This window comes from Mastigoproctus giganteus, chromosome 1 (genome assembly GCF_048544385.1).
Source record: "Mastigoproctus giganteus isolate SK-2022 chromosome 1, ASM4854438v1, whole genome shotgun sequence".
In the NCBI taxonomy this organism is placed as follows: Eukaryota; Metazoa; Arthropoda; class Arachnida; order Uropygi; family Thelyphonidae; genus Mastigoproctus; species Mastigoproctus giganteus.
The window spans coordinates 130,514,943-130,538,955 of NC_143575.1; the positions used below are offsets into that span (position 1 = coordinate 130,514,943).

Here is a 24,013-nt window from a genome sequence, read left to right on the forward strand (position 1 = left end):
AGTTTTTAAATAATCTACTGGGTGCCTGACCTGCCTCCTCGTGGCAAAGTGTGGGCAAATGGTGGGACCTAACGGCTAAATGGTCAGAGAAACAACAGAACATAACACTGCACAGCAAACCACTCCCACACACTTTTTAAATCTTTGGCCTCCACAAAGTTGCTTGTTGTACAAACAGAGCACACAACGCGGAGATGGGGGAAACCCCTGGTGTCATAAGACAACACACTTTACACTTTAACAAACTATAGAAAGCAAAGGTTAGGCCACACCTCGAGTACTGCATACAGGTTTTGAGGCCTCGTTTTAGGAAGGATGTAGAGCTGCAGGAACAGATGCTGAGCAGGGTAACGGATTTGAAGGGTATGAACGTGGTCTTACCAAGACAAGCTTCAGTTCTGCAAATTGCAGTGCAGCTTCTTGAGACTAGGCTCCTGCGATGTGATCTGATTAAGGTTTTTAAGACTTTGAATGGATTGTGAGCTCAATGCTGATGGCATTCTTCCACTTGCTCAGACTACACGTGTGGGAGGGGGCATAAATTCATATTGAGGAAGAATTGGTGCAGGATAGATGTAAGGAGGTTTGCCTTGAACAAACAGGTGGTTGACTGTTGGAACAAACTTCCATTTGCTCTTGTGGAAGTTGACGGTTTGAATAAATTCATGAAGAACTAGATGAATTATTGGAGGGGGCTGGACAATTGATATGGGAGTTTTTTTTTTGTTTTTGATGATGATTTTTAAGCTTGCATCATATGCCACTAATAATAATAATAATGTGCTTGTCATCAGCAAAACCTTTGACAGGATTTTCAGTCAATGGAATAAGTTGTTAATACACAAGAGTTAAAGATGGGAAGAAAACCTTGTAGAATACCAGTATTAGTGGAGAATTTAGAGATCCATCTACCATCACCCACAGTGAGCACTTGGAGAGCAAACTGGATATCTAGTTAAGAAAAAAACTGACAAAAGTCCACAAATTAAGCTTATTTAGAAGACCTTTGTGCTAAACATGATTAAAAGCCTCTGAATTGTTAAAAGCAACTGTTTGAGTTTCACCAATATTTTCCATGATTTTTCTGTAGATAGGTAACATAAGCTAGTATATCAGCAGTAGATCGTCTCTGACAGAATGCATATTGGTAATTATTGATTAGATGGAAGGTTTCAAGATACTTTAGGATTTGGCTATCAATCAGTTTCTCCATTTATTTAGCATTAGTAGAGGCATATGATGCAAGAAAACAAGTTTATACAGCATCAGCCAAAAAAGAAAAACCCCTTCCCATTTCATCCACTCATTCACTCCAAAAGTTTGTCTAGTTCTTTCTTGAATTTATTTAAGCTGCTCAATTCCACAGCGACAGATGGAAGTTTGGAGGAGTAGTGATAAGTGCTATAGGACAGTCATTGGATGTGAGGGATTTTTTCACATTTTTAGGAGCTTACTTGCATGAGCAAATTTCCAAGCTGAAGGAAAAACACCAGTGGAATAAGATTGTGTTAAAAGGCAACAAAGAACAGGAGCACATCTTTTGAGAATAATTGGAGAAAATGCCTTCGGGATCTGGAGATTTTTTGGCATCAAGTTGTGAAGTTTAAAATTTTGCTGACGGCCTTTTTATTCACTGGAGGCATTCAGTGGGAGATGTACTGGGAATGATTGTAGGTTGTTTACAAAGATCGTCAATATAAGAGTTAGAAGAAAAGTAGGATGCTAGTAAGTCGGCTATATCTTTAGTTGAGGAGGCAATAGAATCATCAGGTATTAACAGAGGTGGGAGTATAGATGGGAAAAAGTTGCTGACAGTAGATTTGATAAGACACTAGAAATTGTTAACTAACATTTTGACAAGAAATAGGTTTTCTGCTCTTAGCCTATTTCCAAAGTCTAGTTGGAATAATTACTGGTTTGCTGGTTTTTTGGATCTAACTAACATCACATGATGGAATTTCATTTAGTTTTATTTTATTTTATTTTAATTTTTTGTGAATTGCTGGCTATACGAACATTGTTTGTCTAGCCACTAATTATGTAAAAAAAGATACTAATTATGTAAAGGAAAAAAATGCAATTACCACCAAGCAATAAACATCACAAGTACTTGTGTTGCATTTAGGGGTGTGATGTGCCCATGATTAAAGTAATAATATAACGTATGGTTATAATATAGTAGTATACCATAGTAGTTGTATAGTATGGTATAGTATAATATAGTCTGTAATAGTATAGTGGATTAGCCAAGCGTCACTCATTTGTAGAGATCTGAATTTTGAATTCCATTGTAGGGCAGAAATTTCATCACAGGAAACTAGTTCTTAAAAGGCTGTGTCATCTGAAGCTGCAGTTTGTTATAGTCCACAACAATGTAGTGATTTTGTTACATCTTGTTCAATTAGAGAGCCCTAACTTTGAATCTTATTAGAAACTGGAGGAATTCTTAAAGGCAAGTAGGATCCCCTCCAAATATCTGGGTTTTTCAACTCATAAAGCATGCATATCAGCCTGTGAACGAACACACACACACACACACACACACACACACACACACACACACACACACACACACACACACACACACACACACACACACACACACACACACACACACACAATATGATGGCTCAGCATGTCCTAAGATGCAGGTGCATTTTGAAATCAAGAGCATCAACTTGCCACTCTCAGTTGGAAACAGCACAGTTTTACTGTTACTATTAATAAAATGATGCAAAGAAATAAGTTAACAGCATGATCAAAAAAAAAAAAAACAAACTAATTCACTTCATTTCCCATGCTTTCTGACAATTATTTATGTAATACAGTAGAGTGTCAGTTATCCAGAATAATTGATGCCAGACCTCTTCTGGATAGCCAAATTTTCCGGATAATCAAACTGGAAAATTTTCCGAATAATTTTTCTGGTAAGATTAAATAAATTTAATCTAATTATTTAATAAAAAAAAAATAAATAATTAGATTAAATAAATTTAATCTAATTATTTAATTAAAAAAAATTAAATAAGATTAAATAAATTTAATCATACCTTATGATTAAATTAAATAATTAAGATTGATTAAATAAGAAAAATTATAAACTAATCTCGGAAAACAGAAACATCCATCTAGGCATTTTTATAATTTTTATACAAAACAAGAAAATTAGAAAGATTTTTAAATGCCCTCGGTTTTTTTGACGTACCAATAATGAGCACAGACAATCCGTGCATCCCAGTAACATTTGCACACATAGCAATTGTAACTCGCTCTTTTCTCATCCTAAAACTTGGTGCAGGCATTTCTCTTTTAGTGGTTAGGGTTTTTCTCTGTAATTGCTTTCCACAATAAGCTTGTCTCATCAACATTATAAACGTTTTCTTTCTCATGATTACGAAGAAAGGCTTAAGTTTTGCAAATTACAGTGTCTGGAAACTAGGCACCAGCGGGGTGATCTGATAGAGGTGTACAAAGCCTTGAATGGTTTGAGCATGCTCAATGCTGATGGGATTCTTCCTCTAGCTCAGAAAAATCACCTGAGAGGGCATAAATTCAAATTGAGGAAAGACAGATGTAGGATAGATGTGCGGAAATTTGCCTTTAGCCAGCGGGTGGTTGGTGGGTGGAACAGACTTCCATCCCTTGTCGTGGAAGTTGATAGCCTAAATAAGTTTAAGGCTCAGCTGGACAGGTATTTCGAACGAACAGAGGGGTGAAGTGGAAGTGGTTATTTTTATTTATTTATGTTACTTTTTTTTTTTTTTTTTTTTTTTTTGGCTGATGCTGCATAAGCTTGCTTTCTTGCATCAAATGCCTCTACTAATGCTAATGCTAATGATTTGCTTAATTGAAGCGAACTTAAAGGACACCACTGCCGATTCATCTGCAGAAGTTTCTTGCCTTGAATGTCTAGTTCACATATACCGTGTCTCAGTTTAAAATTTTTCACCCAACCTGTGCTTGCCTTAAAGTCTTCATTACCTTTTAATTTTCGATTAAAATCCAATGCTTTTTAATGCAACATTGGGCCAGACATTTGTTCACCTAAACTTCGCTCTGAAGAAAACAAAAAAATAAAGTGAGTGCACTCTCTAAAGTGGCATTTTCAGGTTTCAACACAGTCTTTTCCTGCTAGATCCTCCTTCACTATCCATAATTGACACAAATTCTGTTATAGCATTGGAATTTTTCTTGATGTTGAAAAGTCCCCACATTAAACTCTTTGGAGAGATTTCCTAAATTTCCTAAATTTTTTCTAATTCTATTAATAATTTCCGTTTTTTGTTGCAATTTTAGAACTGTGTTTTCTTTTCGTTCACATTTTACCCTAAAAAAAAGGAGAAAAATAATAAATCGCACAATTTCGGACTGATATTATTCTTACCGAATCTGGAGCTAAACTAATCTGAAATTCACTGATGGTTTCCGAGAAAACCCAGTAGTGTCTGTGATATTTTTCTATAGCACACTTCTGAAGGTCACATAGAATTATAGAGGTCACAACCATAAAACAGTTTGCAGTTTTCAGTTTATTGGGCTTTTTGTTTGTACAATCTGTTATAAACAGGTAGTAAATTCAGTCTTTCGCTTATTATAATCAAAATTCAATTTGCAAACGTGATCACTGTTTGCAAATTGAATGTACTGTACTACCGTTAATAAAAAAAAAAAAAAAAAAGAAGAAAGATCAGGCTTTCAAATTATTTCAGATAACTGACATTCTACTGTACTTTACATTTATTCAGATTTCAAAACTTAACTGCACTAGGTGGAATTACTTCCTAACTTATTTCTCTGCTTGAAGGCAACCTCACACACACATCTTTCTGCAACCATTCTTTTTCAATTCCCCCTCCCCCAATGTTGCCTGTGTGAGAGAGAGAGAGAGAGAGAGAGAGAGAGAGAGAGAGAGAGAGAGAGAGAATGAATAAAGATGTTATTAGCATTCAGCTCACTCACTCACTCTTTTATAAGGGCTTGAAACACCTCATTTGGATTTCTCTGTAGATGCCTAGTTTCTCTCCACACACACACACATGCAATTTACATCCAATAGATCTATGCCCCCTCATAAGGAAATAGATTCCAATCCTGTTTGCAGCATTGAAGAGGTAGTAGTAGTGGCATGTGATGCAAGAAAGCAAGTGTATGAGCTTATGCAGCATCAGCCAAAAAAAAAAAAAAAGTCACACCATTCCCTTCGAATGCCTGTCCAGTTCCTCCTTAAATTTATTTAACCTATCAACTTCCACAACGACAGATGGAAGTTTGTTCCAGCACCCGCTGGTTAAAGGCAAATTTCCGCACATCTATTCTACATCTGTTCTTTCTTAATTTGAGTTTATGCCCCCTTAGGCTCATAATCTGAACAAGTGGAAGGATCCCATCAGAATTATGGATAGTGAAGGAGAAACAGTATGTCTCATAGACGTACTGTTTCTGCTGCATGCCTCTTCTACAGATACTTCTATGGGCACTGTTCTTCTGAATTGGTTTCTATAATTCCCGCTCTCTCTTCCAAAACAGAACATGTGCCGCCACAGCCAACATCCATTTACTGTCCAACTTCAAACTCACAGAACAAACTTTTCATCTTCCTCGTTTATTCATTCAACTACTGTTTTCTGGAACAACCTTCCTTCATACGTATTTCCTGAAAATTACAGTCTACAGAAGTTAAGTCCAATGTCAACAAATATCTTCTTTCGTCTTCTCAACCTCCGACCCAAGCACGATACTAAGTACTATAAGTTCTAATACCTCTCGTGTTTGGGGTTTACATAAAAAAAAAAAAAAAAAAAAATAGAAATAATATTATAATATAAGAGTGGATCAAGTTAAAATAATAAAATAAAATACACTGATTATACATTAGAAACAGTAAAATAATAAAACAAAAAAAATATAAGGTATAGCAATTATATTATATGGAATAAAAGTGATAAAAACAACTGTAGCTTTCAGAGGTGGCCGCCTCCTTTATTAACAGTAAGGACTTAACTTGTCACAGTACATCCTTAAATACCTACAGGATCACGACTCGCTGCATGTGTTAACATAGGTGTACGAGCAATATCCACACTTGCAGAGAAACTGGAAATGGCTTGGGAGCATACCAGGCAGAACTGTTCATCCCGTCCAAGAATTATGGTTTCAAAGAGGGGATGAATATGGATTCCACTGTCTCTATTAAAGGTGTTATGCCCAGAAGAGCAAATTCGCAAACTCTTGAGCCATTTGTGGTTCCAATATCTGTGTAAATGATTGACTGTGACAGCATTGCCAGGTGTGATTTGGTGGTTCTCCTCCCAAAAATGTTTGGCCACAGCAGATTTCCCATAATCTGTGGCCTTTATAGCTCCCCATACGGTCTTTGAAATGGCATTTTGTCTCACCAACATAATACTCCCCACAATCTGGGCATTTAATCTCATATATTACTCCACTTGTACCTTCCATGGGTATGGGATCTTTAACCTTCGACACAACTACTATATGGAATAAAAGCAATAAAAAAAACAATTATAGCTTTCAGAGGTGACCGCTTCCTTTATCAACAGTAAGGACTTAACTTGTCATGGTACATCCTTAAATACCTACAGTATCACGGCTCGCAGCACCTGTTAACGTAGTTGTTTACAGTTTTGTCAAAGGTTAAAGATCTTGTATCCATGGAAGGTACAAGTGGCGTCATGTATGAGATTAAATGCCTGGATTATGGAGCGTGTCACATTGGTGAGACAAAACGCTGTTTCAAAGATCATATGGGAGAGCATATTAATGCAATAAAGGCTGCAGATTATGGGAAACCTGTTGTGGCCAAACATTTTTGGCAGAGAACCACCAAATCTCACCTGGCGATGCTGTCATAGTTGATTGTTCACTCGGATATTGGAACTGAAAATGACTCGAGAGTTTGCAAATTTGCTCCTTCAGCATAACACCATTAATAGACAGGGGAATCTGTATTCATCCCCTCTTTGAAACCATAATTCTGTATTTGGGATGAATGGTTTCACCTGGCATACTCCCTAGCCATTTCCGTGCATGTGTGGAGGATACTGCCCATACGCCTACGTTAGCACTTCCTTTGAGCCGTGATCCTGTAGATATTTAAGAGTGTATCACGACAAGTTAAGTTCCTACTGTTGATAAAGTAGGTGGTGACCACTGAAAGCTACGGCCATATACACCTCATTGAGGTGTATATGGCCTTAAATGGTTTGAGCAAGCTCAGTGCTGATGGGATTCTTCACCTTGCTCAGATTATGCACTTGAGGGGGCATAAATTCAAATTGAGGAAAGACAGTTGTAGAATTGACGTGCAGAAATTCGATTTTAGCTAGCGGGTGGTTGCTGGAACAAACTTCCGTCTGTCATTGTGGAAGTTGATAGCATAAATAAATTCAAGGAAGAAGTGGACAAACTTTTGGATCGAATGGATGGGTGAAATGGGAAGCTTGTTTTTTTTGGCTGGTGCTCTATAATCTTGCTTTCTTGCATCATATTCTTCCCTTTACTAATGCAAATGCTAATATACCGTAAAGTGGGTCGGGTACTGCTGACACTTGCCTTCAGATGTGGGATGCCAAATTGGCAATCTACTTTGCAAGGCAATGTAACCGTGCAATCTCGCTCTACTTTCCCTGTATCAGGGAGATCCAACTCTTTGATCCATCCCTACCCCTCTTCACCGGAGGATGTGTTCTCTCCTCATTATCCTACTTCTTACCCACTTTAAATCTCTTTTACTATCACCCTCACCAACACTTTTTTTCCTTTTAACTTGATCACTGTCCAGGAAATTCAGAAAACCCGGCAGAGACTAGCTACAGAAAATGGACTGCCTGGCTCACCTCCCAGTGGTGGTGGGCAACAGAGTCCCACTAGGGGACCTGCAGCTGAATAGCCAGAAACGCAACACCAGAACATAACAAAACTGTAACATAAACCACACACTACACTCAATTCTGGATTTTACAGAGCATTGTATTTCTTTACAAAAGTACTTATGGTGCAGATATGAGGGAACCACTGGTGGCACTTTGCCCCAATCACTATGCCACTATGCACCCCTGGAAGAAACAAAAGCATTTTTGTAACTACTACTCATTAACAAAATGGTAGTCCTTGTAGATCTGTTAGCAGGAGAAGGTGAATTTACTTTTGTGTTCTCAGTTTTAGGTTTAAGCATGGAAAATGCTCATAGTAAACCAAAAAGTAGCAATACTTTACTTTTACTTTATGTTACTTGTACAGAACATAATTTGTTACTGTGCATAACAGATCTATCGCCTAATTTTCAAACAAGGAGAATTCAAAAATTAATGTGAACTATGTGCCTTCAAGATTTCTTGAATTTTTGAGAAGAAAAAATCAAAGGAAACATTAAAGGTAGGGTGGCTTTCAACCCTGTAATTGAAGAGATTCTGTTGCAACTTTATCTGAAGTTAAAGCTGGCATTCTAGCATTTTACTGGAGGTATTGATTATAGTATATTGAATTTGCTTCATTAGTAGGAGGATGTTTGTCAAGATCAGCAGTGCAGATGTTGAGGTTGTAAGACATTCTATTCTTGGATGTTTAAAATTGAATTTGAACCTATTACTTTTTTTTTTTTTTTTTTTTTGCAAGTGCAATTCCAGTGATATGGTTAGAGTAAGTATTAAAATCAGGAGATTTCTGTTCCTAGGAAAAGGGTGAATAGAAGTTGCACATCATTCTGTTTGGCACTGTTGCATGTACTACAATACCAGACAGAATGGTCATGAGAGGCCATCTCTGTTAAAGGACAATCGTCAAAGCAATGATTCTCAGTCTTTTTGTGACTCAGATTACACTTGGATTTAAAAGACAATATTTGCAGTTCACATAAAACGTTGTTCCCAGTCTCATGCCACATCAGTGTGCTGGGGCACATAATTGGAAACCACTTGTGTAATAGGATAGCTAATATTAGCTTGCACTTTTAAGTCATGTTGGTTTTAAGAAAAAGAGTGGTAGTTGAGTAGTTTGTATCATTTGGGTATGCTACTAAATAACTGAGTAATTTATGTTAAGTAATTGGTGATGCAATATCAGTTGTCATCCCAACCAGTTAGATAGAGATGCTGAGGTAGAAATTGATGGTAATATAATTTATAGAAACATTGCTTGTTTCCTCTACATGTGTTTGTACTAAAGCATGATCCTTATATATATTCCACTTGACATGGTTAAATGTAAAACTAACAATTAAATTAATTTGAAAATTATATGCATTAAGGTGATTCAATTTCATTTATGAATATTTAGTTCATGAGGTGAAGTGTGCAAATGGGAAGCAGGAAGCGTACACGTGTAGAAGCTCATCTAATTGGTTTAAGCAGAAATGATGATACTTGTGTTCCACATTTGAATTTTTCTTCAGGAAGGAAAGTTTCTGTACCTGTGAGTATTTTGTGACAGGCTTAATGAACATTAATTTATTAATGAATTATTATTATTAATCTTTTTATTGAGCTAAATTGCTACAAAATAGTTAAAACCTGTATATAGAGAGGCTGCTAGAATTGTACAATTTTAAAAAAAAAAAAAAAAAAAAAAAATGCAGCTTGTTATTTACTATAAAACTGTTTATTATTTTTTATAGAGCATGTACTCTATAAAAGGTATCTAAACACAGCTGTAGAGAATTGTTTGCTTGCTATTAATGACTAGCGAGTGCAACTGGAAAGCAAGAATGGCAAGCAGTAAAGTAATAGGCTATATGTATCATTTAGAAACTGAAAAACTCTTCTGTTAATCCTTTAACAGAAGAGTTTTCCTTAGTTAATCCTTTCTGGCCACATCTGCAGGCTATGGTAGGAATTTGATAGTCCTCTTTGTAACATCCATCTTTGACAAATAAACTATTTAAATATTTATAGATAAGTTTTCTGTTTATACTCCATGACAGTTGCAAAGGATCATGCAGGTTGTTGTCCTGTACATTTGCGATGGCTGACTAATTGCGTAACAGTCATGACAAACATTTCTGTATAAATAATTATACAGCTGTTACTGTATAATTATTTATTTTGGTAAACAAAGAACATAGCTCCGAGAACTTTGTCTGCGTTATTTCTACTTGCTCTTTCTAGTAACCCAGGGAGTTTAGTTGGCCAATGATACAGCACAGAGTATGTGTTATGTGTATTGTTATTAAAAAAGAAAAAATATGAGCTCACAGAAAAGTTTTTGTTTTTCTGAACTGTACATATATCCTGTATTGTACCACTTAGTGATTGCACGTGCTGGATTACTGGGAAGCAGCAACCAGAAACAAAGATATAGTTAGTATGTACATGCTTGCCTATTTTAAGTATTAAAATAATAAAACTGTACAGTACATGATTAAAGAAAATGTAATTTTCTAATAATGGCAAAGGTAACAAATATAACTGTTTAAAAACATGTATGAAAAAGTTTTCCCTGAATGCTAACATGATAAGCAGTTAACCTTTAAGCAGAGTTTGTTCTGTATGTGTTTTGTGATGGCAGGTGTTCTCTTTTCAGTGCAGGTTTGTTTCATACCAATGCAATGAAAAAAAAAAAAAAAAAGAGTAATAAATATCCATTTATTTGTATGTGAATAAATTTACAATATATTCAGCTGCACACACCTGGACTGGCCAGAAGGGTTTACTTAATGATATATAGAGTGCTTATATTAACATACATATATATATATATCAACATACATATAAACATGCACAATTATTATTATTGAACGGTCAGTGCTTTTGCACCATGTTTTGTTTGTAGTGAACTATTCAAGTCGATAATTGGCATCGTTTTAATTGTATTTTATATTGTGAATCAAGGCAGTTATTTTGCATGAAGCAGTGGGACTATGCTAAAGATTTGCTATTGAACGGTCAGTGCTTTTGCACCATGTATAATATGTTGATGTGTTCGAAACAGGAATTGACAAAAATATTTTTAAAATTACGGTAAGACGTATCCCCCGCGGGGGATACGTTCCAAGACCTACCGTGGATGGCTGAAACCGCAGATATTTATTTATTTATTTTTTATGAAAACCCCAAACACTAGAGGTATTAGAACCCATAGTACTTAGTACCGTGCTTGGGTTGAAGGTTGAGAAGACGAGAGGAGATATTTGTTGACATTAGACTTGAACTTCTGTAGACTGTAATTTTCAGGAAAGACATATGAAGGACGGTTGTTCCAGAAAACGGCAGTTGAATGAATAAACGAGGAAGATGAAAAGTTGGTTCTGTGAGTTTGAAGTTGGACAGTAAATGGATGTTGGCTGGTTCTGCATAAATAATATTGAGATCACTAATGCAAGAAAAAATATCAGTTTGTCTTCCACCATCAATCACATAACATGATGTTAGAATCCTTGTCAAACTTTCTTAAATCTATCTGATTGTAACACAAGACAGATACTGTCACTGAATACCTCTGTCTAATAGAATTCACTTGTTGGTAGGCTATTACTCTATCCTCCAGCTGGAATGATTAATACATAATATTCACCCTTACAGATAATATTATCCAGTGGTGTGCTGCTAACTTTTTAATTTCATTTTCCCAATCCACTAACTCTCTAACTCTTTTCCCAATAAATTTATCTTCATTAAATCCAATAAGTGACCTATTGAGAGAGAGAAAATCTTTTATTTTTTATTTATTCTACAGATACTGCCATGGGCACTGTTCTTCTGAATTGGCTTCTATAATTCCCACTCTCTCTTTCCAAACATCCATTTCTGTACAACTTCAAACTCAAAGAACCAACTTTTCATCTTCCTTGTTTATTCATTCGACTGCCATTTTCTGGAACAACTTTCCTTAAAACTGGATAACCAATTACAAAAAACAGTTGGAAAACCATAGGATGGAAGCTTGTTTAGAAGACTTTCATACTAAACACGGTTGAAAGCCTTTGAGATGTCAAGAGCAACTGCTTGTGTTATAAGCATATAAGTGAACATCGGCTGACTCCATATATAACGTGATTTTCTTTTACATGGATATGTATAATAAAGTTTAATTGATAAATTAAACACACAGTAAGACATTATCAGCATTAAATACGGTAATAATAAAGTACAGCAGACTCTTGATTTATCGGGACAATTCAAGACTCCGAATTAAAAAAAAAACAAAAAAAAACAGAAATCATAAAATTCAAGTAATAACTAGAAGAGGTATAAACAGATATTTTTCAAGTTGTAAATAAGCGACAAAAGCTGGCGTCATTGGTAGTTAGTGTACCTATTACCTTGCAACCCCTGCTATTTTTGCACCTATGGCTCAAAAAAAAAAAAAAAAAAAAGAGACGAAATGTTTAGTTTGATTTAATGCATCACGTTTGTTGTAGTCCGTCGCGCGCACCATAAAAGGACAAATTTTGTTTAGTTATTTATGTCAGTGATGTCGGAATTTTTTTTTTTTTTTTTAGAAATCATGAAAATGATGGGTTGTGAAATTATTCAAAAGTTTGAAAACGGTGCATCCGTTTAAGGTGCCTCCATACCCAGATGGGCAGGAGTAGCAGTCCGTAGCACACGCTTCTTGATTAGACCGGGGTTTGAGCCCGTGCCTACCAAATACGGAAGATGCGGAAAGGTCAGGGAATGACCACCGCATATCCCTGGAGCAATATGGCCTTAGTTGCTAATGCTCCTAAAAACCCAAACAACAAACAAACAACAACACCACCGCATATCCCTGGAGCAATATGGCCTTAGTTGCTAATGCTCCTAAAAACCCAAACAACAACAACAACATCATCATCATCATCAGCCATTTTCAATCCACTGCAGGATGAAGGCCTCTCCAGCAACTTTCCATTTCCTTCTGTTTTGAGCACTGGCCATCCATTTACTACTCAAAAACTCATGAATTTCATCTATCCATCTCCGCCTTTGTCTTCCAGGTTTTCTTCTAGCTCCTCTTGGGTACCATTCTGTTATTTTCTTAGTCCATCTGTCATCATGTCTTCGAGCTATGTGTCCTGCCCAAGACCATTTTAGTTTAGTTTTGATAAGAATGTCCTTTACTTGAGTTTGCTGCCTAATCCATGTGTTTCTCTTTTTATCTAACAGTCTGATTCCCAATATAATTCGTTCCATTCTTCGCTGTGTAGTTCTTAGCTTCTCTTCCATTCTTTTGGTGAGTGCCCAAGTTTCACTTCCATAAGTCATGGTGGGGAGTATACATTGATTCATTATTTTACGTTTCAGACAAACTGGGATATTGCTCTTCAGTATGTGACTATATTTCCTGAATGCTATCCATCCAAAATTTATTCTTCTCTTGACTTCCAGCCATTTATCATTATTACAGCTAATAACTTGTCCCAGATAAGTATATGACTCCACCTTTTCAATTACTGCTCCTTCAATCATTATTTCCCTTTCCATGGCATACTTGTTCATCATTACTTTTGTTTTAGCCATATTCATCTTTAGTCCAAAATCCTTACTAACTGTGCATAACTGATTAAGATTTTCCTCTAATTCTTTGGGATCGTGGCTTATGACCACAATGTCATCTGCAAATCGTAAATGGTTTAGGTACTCTCCGTTCACATTGACTCCTTTCTGCGACCAGTCTAATCTTCTGAAAGCTTCCTCAAGGGCAGCAGTAAACAGCTTCGGAGATATTGTCTCTCCTTGTCGAACTCCTTTCTCGATTTTAAATTTCCTACTGTCTTTGTCTAGTCTAATAAAGGATGTAGCATTCTCATATATTTTCTTCAAAATCATAATATATGGAGTATCTATGCCTTGTCTTTCCAGTGCCCGAAACATTTCCTTATGCTGTATGGAGTCAAACGCCTTTTCATAATCTACAAATGCCAGGCATAATGGTGTTTTATATTCATTTGCTTTCTCCATTAGCTGTGATATTACGTGAAGGTGATCCATAGTTGAGAATCCTGTCCTAAAGCCAGCTTGCTCTTTCGGTTGATTCTCATCAAGTATTCTTTCTAATCTGTTAGTAATGACCCTTGTGAACAACTTGTAGATATGGGGTAACAAGCTAATTGGTCTATAATTTCCAATTTCTGATTTATCTCCTTTCTTATGCAGCAAAACTATGATTGCATTATTCCACTGCTTAGGCATCACACCTTTTCTAATGCACTTTGTGAAGAGCCTTGCCAGATTTTGTGTTATGTCTCTTCCTCCCAATTTTAACAACGCTACAGTAACTTCATCTTCCCCCGGGGCTTTCCGATTCTTCATTTTCTTCAATGCATGTTCTACCTCATCAGGAAGAATATTGGGTATGTCGTATGTGTTGCTACTTTGCAATCCATCTTCCCCACTGCTGGTATCATTCCCTCGCTCCTTGTATAATTCTCTATAGTAGTCTTCTGCTATTTGAATTATGCCTTTTCTGCTGTTTATAAGTACACCATCGCTATTCTTCAGTTTCAGTATCATTTGTCTTTCTGTATTACTGCTCATGGCTGCTGACCTTAATGCTTGTTCTACTTTTCTTGCATTAAATCTTCTTATGTCCTCTCTGAGTCTCTTTCTAATGGCCTTGCATAACTCAGTATACTCAATTTTCTCCCTGTCAGTGTTTTTCTTGCTCTTCATTTGTCGTCTTTGGTTCATCATGACAAGTGTTTCTTGACTAATTTTTTCTTCTTTGGATTTCTGTTTCCCTATAGGTTTCTTGGGCTTTATCACTTTCAGAAAGTTGTAATATTCCTCGTCGATATCTTGGTCCTGAGCAGTCTGCAGAAGCTCAAACTTGTTCTTAAGTTCCAGTACATACTGCTTTTTCTCCTCCTCTGTTATTTCAAAGACCTTTGTATTATTTACTCGAGTCAGTTTTTTCCTTTCCTTTCCTACATCTATATCAAGTGTACATCTTACCATTCTGTGATCACTTCCAACATTTACCTTATTCAGGACGGTAACATCATTCACAATATATTTTCTGTTAGTGAGGATGAAGTCGATTTCATTAGTTGTTAATCCATTTGGACTCTTCCATGTCCACTTTCTGTTCACCCTTTTCTTGAAAAAAGTGTTCATTACTGACAGTCCTTGAGATTCTGCAAATTCCACAAGTCTTTCACCTCTTTTATTTCTTTCACCAATTCCAAAATTTCCTATAGTTCCTCTTTCTGCGCTGTTTTGCCTTTTTCCAACCTTAGCATTGAAGTCCCCCATAATAATAGTGTAGTGGGTTTTCTGCTCATCTAGAAGACTCTCAATTTCAGTGTACATTTCTTCAACCTCTTCATCATCATGGCTCGATGTTGGTGCATAAATAATTATAATCTTTAGCTTGTACCTCTTAGAAATCTTGAATATTAGTCTTGACACCCTTGGTGATGTACTTTTGAATTCCAAAATGTTGTTTTTAAAATCTTTATGGACCAGAAACCCAACTCCACCTTCACTCCTTTCACTGTTTCCATTGGTGTACAGTAGATTTCCACTTGATAAACTTATAAGTGATTCATTTCTTCTTCTTGTTTCAGCCAAACCGATGATATTCCAATTCACATTTTCTAATTCCTTTTCCAGCTCTAATCTTTTCCAACAACAACAACAAGCATCCGTTAAATCTCTAAAGAACCCTTATAATGTTTGTGACCAAACCATACACGACATTGTAAAAAATAAAGGGAAGCTATTCAATTTAAAATCGGCATCGTACAAAATAAAGGGAAGCATCATATTGGACACGCAAGTAGTACGTGTCAAGTTTTTCAGTTTTTTTCCGTGGTTAATTGCAGGTAACTGAATCAGCGGATACCGAATCAGCAGATACGGGGGCACACCTGTATATTCACATTAGGAAAAGTTTATATTAGTCCTTGAATTGCTTCGTACATTAAAGAAGGTGAATTTAAATTTTCATTTTTTACAAAATGTATAAAATGCATTAATTCTTTAAAAACATTAGCCTCAATGTCATCTGAATAAGTATTTATTAAATTAGTGGCAGACAAAAAACTGCATCACTTGTGAATTTTGCAAATACTGTAATGTGTTTTGCGCTGCATTGTGGGTTGCAGAAATGTTCGAAATGCATTTATTAGATGGGATATACAGGGTGTTCAAAAGTGATGGTCAATAATTTAAAGGTGAACTGTACAGACTACAATATGCAAAAAGAGCCTAGTATACATGGGTCCTTAAGTGAATCGTTTTCGAGATATTGCACATTTCTAGTTGGGACTACCACTGACAAGGTGAACTGTACAGAATTGGGATCCACCACTGACTTGTTTGTTTAGGTTAGGTTATGCTCATTCTCTCACTTTCCCAATGCTCTGAGATGTAGCAGGCATACCAGTACTTGTCAAAGGATAGTCAACAGGGAAAGAGGTTACAGCAACGAAGAGTATGCAGACATGCACTTCATGTATGGCAAAGCCAACGACAGTGCACTCGAGACTGCATGTTTGTACCAAGAAGCATTTCCCCGCCAAAGGCAGCCCAACAGGTGCACGTTCATCAGGGTGCATCAGTGCCTTAGAGAACATGGGTGCTTCGCACATGGAGTACTAGCAGGTAGGCCCAGAAGCATCGCACCTGATGTTGAGGAAAGGGTGTTAGAAAGAACATACTTTAACTTGTAACATCTGTAAAATCCTGTGGTGTTGAAAGCAAAAATTAAAAATGTATTATCTTATGTTTAATAAAACCACCCTTAGCAAAGGAAAAACAGCTTTTTGCTAAACTAGTGCTCCCATAGTCAGTGGCAGATCTTAACAGAAAATGCGCATTATCTCAAATGGTTCATTTGCATCCCAATGTTCACTAGGACTTTTTTGCTTATTTTAGTTTGTACTTTTCACCTTTAAATTATTGACTGTCATTTTTGAAACACCCTGTATATCTCTGTGAATGAAACCCAATAAAAAGACCACTTGATATACCTAATTGCCATTAATATCTTCCCAGAGGGTAAAATGCATAATTAATGGAAATATGAGAAATCATGCAAATAGCAAATGACAACTAAACATACATTTTATTGCATTTACATGTACAAACTGAAATGAAAAGTTAACGTAATAATATTATGTACCGTAAATCAGCAAAATAAGTCCTCAATATTTTGTTGCTCCTCCTTGAGCTGCAATTACAGCCTTGCAACGATCTGGCATAGAGTTAATCAAATTCTGGATATATGGTTGCCCAATTTCATGCTACCACACCTGTACAATGCTTTCCTGCAGCCGAATCTTACTTGTTGGCTTCTTTTTAGACAACATTATGTACCCTCAAAAATGGCCTCCGTAGCCGAGTGGTCAGGAGCGGGAGTGCAGTAGCACACGCTCTTTGAGTAGACCGGGGTTCAAGCCCCTGACTGCTGAATATGGTCGATCTGCCAACCCGCACTGGACCAGCGTGGCAGATTATGGTCCATTTCCCTCAGCATGAATTGTTAAGGAGGCTTCCATCTTGCAGTGGGTTGATAATGGCTGCACTTTACTTTTTACTTTTGTACCAGCAGTTTTCAATAGGATGGAAGTCCGGGCCAATCCAACACTGTAATGCCAGAATTTCTGAGGTATGACTGCACCTTAAGGGAAAAAAACAAATGAAAACATTAGTGAAAATATGTTTTAAGCCTTGTGAGACAAGAAGACAAACTCATCATTAAATCTAAATAGCATAAAACTTAATAATTTTGTTGTGTGGCAAGGTGCTGAGTCCTGTTGGAAAATGCAGTTTTGGATGTCTGTGTGGTGATCCCTAATAACGGGTTTCAGGCACTCCTCCAATATAGCAGTGTAGGTTTCTGCATTCAACGTTCTTTTAATAATCTTAATTCGCCCCACACCTTTGCTTGTTATGCATCCCCAGACCATCTGACTGGTCGCCTCCATAGCCAGGTGGGCAGGAGCAGCAGTGCTTAGCACGTGCTTCTTGATTAGACCGGGGTTCGACCCGTGGCCACCAAATATGACGGAGGATGTGGAAAGGTCAGGGAAGGACCACTGCATATCCCCGGAGCAATATGGCCTTAGTTGCTAATGCTCCTGAAAACCAAATAACAACAACCATCTGACTGGTGGGGAACTTTACAGTCAGGATGGTATGCCTCCGATTTTCGTCTTCTGACCTATCGCTTCCCATCCGAGCCATGCAGTTTGAATTTCGATTTGTCAGAAAAGATGACAGTGTCCTATTGCTTTTTTGTCCATTTAGCGTTTTAGCCCAAGCAAGCCACTTCTTCCTCATTTGTTGGGTCAACAAAGGCTTCTTCTTGGGCTGATAGGCATGCAGACCACATTCCGAAAGCTGTCTTTGGATAGTTGGTGCACTTGTTTCAACACCATCTCAAAGTCCAGTTTTAGATCAGGAGCACTAGCATGATGATTATGAAGTTCCAAATATCGATCTTGAGAAGGTGTAGTCACTCTCTTACAGCCTGATCCAAGTCTTCTCTTCACATCATCGGTTTCACGCTTTAATTTCAGCGCCCGGGATACTGTTGAAGCGGTCACCTGGTGTCAGCCTATTTTATCAGTGATAGCACGTGTAGAAAGCCTTTTCTGGGACAGAGCAATAGCTACACTTTTTTTTTTTTTTTTTCTTAGTGTCAACTGAACATATGGAGCCATGCTTACACCTCCGCAAAACAGGATACTAATGAGCGTATATTCCCTTCCAACGCCATCTTTATAGAAAAGGCTGATGCAATACCTTGCAATTACTGTCTGATACAATAGAAGCATTATCTGATGCAATACCTTTGCTTTGTGACAAACAAATTGACTGTAATCAAACAATATCTTATACGTTTCACTACAAATGTTACTTTTTTTTTAAGGTGATGCAGTTTTTTGTCCGCCACTATATATAATGACAATGATTTTAAAAGATTTAAAATTTTGTAAAAGTTGTAAATTCGAATCTTTATCAAAAATATTATTCTCTTCCACTTTCAATTATTATCATAGCCTGTGGAAAGCTTTAGCTGCATTTCGCTGCTAGCTCCAGATAAGCGGTCACCTGCTTTCTGTGTGGGAAGACCCTTAAGCATAAAGCTGTCAGGGGTGCTGGTTCCATACAAGGCAGTATTTACTTTTTCAATTAACTCAAATATTTAAGGAAGAACTAAATATAAAATTTCATCAAAATTGGTAAAACCATTTTTGATGAAAACATAATTTTAAAATTAATTTTCAAGTTCATTGACCTTCAGGTAGAAAGTCAGTTTCCGATAAAAATCGCTTAAAAATATTAGTAAAAAACAGCAATGAGTTTTTCAAACAATGATTTTGGAGCCCCCCCACTCTGATCGGGCCCTAGGCAGATGTTTTTTTTGTCTATTGGATAATGCACCCCTGGATATAGCATGTATTTTATATTTGCACTGTATACATAATTGAATACAGTTTACATACATCTGAGAACTTATATAGCTACTTATAAATTAAAAAGATAATTATCATACATAGTTCTGAAGTAGCAGAAGAGAACATAAGTAAAAATAATGGCATTAAAGATAAATAACACCAGACCATAAATTTTAAACTTTTGATTTTTCCTCACGAAATTTGTGGAGTCAGGTATTGTCTAGTATCTACATATTTAAAGAGGAATGCGGGTTACCTTATTGAAATTTTCAATGGAATTTCAATTTTATTATAATCAAGTATTACAATAAACTTGAAAATATAGTCCAATTTTTTTTTTTTTTTTTTCCTCTCATTTGATTTTTCAGTTGTAATGATCATGAGCCTCTGATTAATATTTGGGCTTCTGCCCTCTTTGGTAACTTTCCTTGATGGTAGCAGTATCTTGATGAAAAAAATTCACCTTGTTCATTACTAATGTGTCCAATGTTATCTGGGAAGAAGCCTAAATGGGAATAGAGGAAGTGTATTTTCACGGACATATTACAACTGAGATTTTGGGAGGCTTGTAATAAGTTCTTAAAGATTTTATAGTCGTCTGCTCTGTTGGTGCCCAGAAAATGTTCACAAATGCTATTTGAAGGATTTATAAGCTTCCAGTTCGAAAGAACTTAACACTCTTTCAAAATGTTCATCTTTCAGCAACTTTTGATCCACAGACCTTTGATTTGAGTACACCTTTGATTTTGGTCACTAAATGTATGGAACTTTAATATTAGTTTTAAACATTGAAAAAGGAAGCTTTCAATATTTAACTGTATTTTTATCTCCTCGGGTCCATTGGGCCCAGTTCAAAGGTCAACTAATAAATTCTATAATTTTTACTCTATGGACACAGCTGAAATTCACTATAGGTGAAGCCAGAACTGTTTTCTTTGATTTTCCCATTTCAATTTTCAAAAATTTCTATTGAATTTCATGCAAATGACAAAAATGTGACATCAAGTGTGCATTTTTTTAGGCCCTTTTCAGTTATTTTTCTAAATTCACCCTAATTAGCCTAGGGCTTATGAAACACAATACTTGATTTGTTTGTTTTGGAGCAGGAGTTTCTGTTTACAGAGCAAAATTGTTTTCTTGGAGCGGGGCAGAGAAAAACCATTGGGTTAGTCACAGACTTCCTAGGTACAACTACATCAAGGGAGTGCCAACGGTCGTTCTTATATTCAAATTCCTCTTCATAGCTTTTATGAAATTCTTTGTTAGACCTAGCTTCATGTGACACAGCAGTAAATATGTTTGTTCAATCAACTAGCAGCTTTTGATGAAATTTATCTTTCCAGATACAAGATTTATGGGAGGGGGTTTGTTTGTTTGTTTTGGGTTTTTTTTTTTTTTAGGAGCATTAACAACTAAGGCCATATTGCTCCGGGAATATGCGGTGGTCATTCCCTAACCTTTCCGCATCCTTCGTATTTGGTGGTGACGGGCTCGAACCCGGTCTAATCAAGAAGCATGTGCTACGCACTGTTGCTCCTTCCCACCTGGCTACGGAGGCGCCTATGGGAGGGGGTGCAAATCTCAATTTCATAATAATGAATGGTTTGAGTTGACTATCCCACTTGCACTAAATGCAATATTTTGTATAGCCAAATTGTAGACCTTAAAGATCTACAGGCTAATCAAAAAGTCTGTTGACTACTGTAGCAAGATCTAGAAAACTTCTCAAACTGCACATTTGAAATCAGCATTAAAAAATACACAGTTTCTCATATTTTTATTTAACAGTTTTTTCATAGTTCAGTGTAATCTGTGCTAAACCTATATACTGCTGTATAACAGGAGGTAACAATAATTTTTCCCGCTTCTTATGGATAATATCAGTGTCGTGCTGCAGCTGGCTTGCACCATCTGGTGGTAGTAGTAGTAGTGGCATGTGATGCAAGAAAGCAAGTGTATGAGCTTATGCAGCATCAGCCAAAAAAAAAAAAAAAAAATTCACACCATTCTCTCCAAATGCCTGTCCAGTTCCTCCTTAAATTTATTTAAGGAGTTTTTATTTAGCCCGCTGGCTAAAGGCAAATTTCCGCACATCTATTCTACATCTGTCTTTTCTTAATTTGAATTTATGCCCCCTTAGGTTCGTAATCTGAACAATTGGAAGGATCCCATCAGAATTCAGCGTTCTCAACCCATTCAAGGCCTTATACACCTCAGTCAGATCACTGCACAGTTGCCTAGTCTCCAGCCACTGCAATTTGCAGAACTTAAGCCTCTCTTGGTAAGAGGATCCCTTCATTTCCCTTACCAATCTTGTTGCACTTCTCTGTACACGCTCAAGCAAATCTACATCCTTCCTAAAATGAGGCCTCCCAGACCTGTACGCAAGTACTCAAGGCGTGGCCTGACCATTGCCTTATACAGTGGGACAATCACCTCCTTTTCCCTGCTATGTTGATTTGTTGGGATCTGCCCATGACCTGCCTTGGCAGCCTGTCTGCATTGCTCAGAAAACTTCATATCTGACTGCACAATTACTTCCAGGTCTTTTTCATTTTCTACCACCTTAAGTGTAGTACCACACAGTTGATACGTTTCTCTGGGGTTACTTCTACCCGTATGCAGTAGTTTGCATTTGTCAAGGTTAAACTTCAGTTGCCACTTCTTAGCCCATCTGCCCAAATTATCTAGATCCTGCAGTAGCACACTGCCATTACTGTCATTAACAACCCTGCCAACCTTTGTATCATTAGCATTAGTAGAGGCATTTGATGCAAGAAAGCAAGCTTATGCAGCATCAGCCAAAAAAAAAAAAAAAAAAAAAGTAACATAAATAAATAAAAATAACCACTTCCACTTCACCCCTCTGTTCGTTCGAAATACCTGTCCAGCTGAGCCTTAAACTTATTTAGGCTATCAACTTCCACGACAAGGGATGGAAGTCTGTTCCACCTACCAACCACCCGCTAGCTAAAGGCAAATTTCCGCACATCTATCCTACATCTGTCTTTCCTCAATTTGAATTTATGCCCTCTCAGGTGATTATTCTGAGCAAGAGGAAGAATCCCATCAGCATTGAGCATGCTCAAACCATTCAAGGCTTTGTACACCTCTATCAGATCACCTCGCTGGTGCCTAGTTTCCAGACACTGTAATTTGCAAAACTTAAGCCTTTCTTCGTAAGAGCACCCCTTTGTCCCATTCACCAATCTTGTTGCCCTTCTCTGTACTCGTTCCAGCAGCTCTACATCCTTCTTGAAATGAGGCCTCCAGGCCTGTATACAGTACTCTAGGTGTGGCCTGACCATTGCCTTATACAAGGGAATAATCACCTCCTTATCCCTGCTAGAAAAATTCCTATATATCATTGACAATACACCATGAGCTACTCTTGCAGCCCGTCTTCACTGCTCAGAGAACTTCATATCTGCCTGCACAACCACCCCCAGGTCCCTTTCATTCTCTACCACTGTCAGTGTAGTACCACAGAGTTGATACGTTGCTCTTGGGTTGCTGTTTCCCATATGTAGTACTTTACTTTTGTCAATGTTAAACTTCATTTGCCACCTCGAAGCCCATCTGCTCAACCTTTCCAAATCCTGTTGCAGCAGTATAGTGTCAGTAGTGTCCTTGACAACCTGGCCAACCTTCGTATCGTCTGCAAACTTGGACATTAAGCTTGATATACCATCATCAATATCATTTATAAATACAGAAAACAATAAAGGACCCAATACTGAACCCTGAGGGACTCCACTAATAACATTAGTCCACGATGAGCAGTGTCCATTGATTACCTCTGTCTTCTCCCCCTCAACCACCCCTTTATCCATAGCAGCAATTTGCCTCCAATGCCACACCGCTCCAATTTGTGCAGCAGTCTTCCATGTGCAACAGTATCAAAAGCCTTTCTAAGATCCAAGTATATAATATCAGTTATTCCCTGCATCCAGTTCTTTTGTGACTGCATCATAGTATCCAATCAAATTGGTCAGGCAAGACTTCCCCTTAACAAAACCATGCTGTGTCCTAGCTATAACTGAAGTCTTGTCTAGATGATCCTGCAGTGCTTCTTTAACCAGTGCCTCCATTTATTTCTGCAGAACAGGTCTGTAATTACTTGTCACCTTTTAATCCTCTTTTGTGAATTGGAGTCAGATTTGCACAACTCCAGTCCATGGGTCCTTCCCTGAGTCCAAGTAAGCTCTCATAATTATGACTAAGGCTTTGCTTACTTCCTTTGCTGTCTCCTTTAATATAACTGGATAGATCCCATTCTCCTCCACTTTGTTCTTAGTTATTACAAAATCATTTAGCTCCCTTGCCAGAGTTTGATAAAATTTTGGCATTCCCCTCCCTGAATAACCCACATGTGTGAATGTAGATGCAAAATAGTCATTCAGTTTGTGTGCTACCTGAGCAGGATCATCAACAGTCAAACCGTTGATATCAAGTGGACCAATCTAATTTCCTTCCTTTTAGAGTTTACGTAAGTTAAAGTCTTTGCTGTTTTTCTTTTCGTCCTTCGCCGAAGATTTCTCGTAATCTGTCTTTACTTGCCTAACTTCCTTTGTGACTTGATTACAGACAGCTTATATCTACCATAGTCTTGTGTATCATCTGATAATTTATATGCATCCCATGTATTTTTCTTCTCTGCCACAAGTCTCA

General features: G+C 37.2%; 1 protein-coding gene across 1 annotated transcript in view; it reads left to right on the plus strand.

The window, feature by feature from the left end:
• The window catches only part of LOC150091138 (choline-phosphate cytidylyltransferase A-like), a 260,273-nt gene that overhangs the window by 30,934 nt on the left and 205,326 nt on the right, over nt 1-24,013 (plus strand). The window contains exon 2 of the mRNA XM_090382185.1: nt 9,295-9,429. Within this exon, the coding sequence (XP_090238311.1) occupies nt 9,316-9,429 (114 nt within the window). The 5' untranslated portion in view covers nt 9,295-9,315. The remainder of the gene's footprint in view (nt 1-9,294; nt 9,430-24,013) is intronic.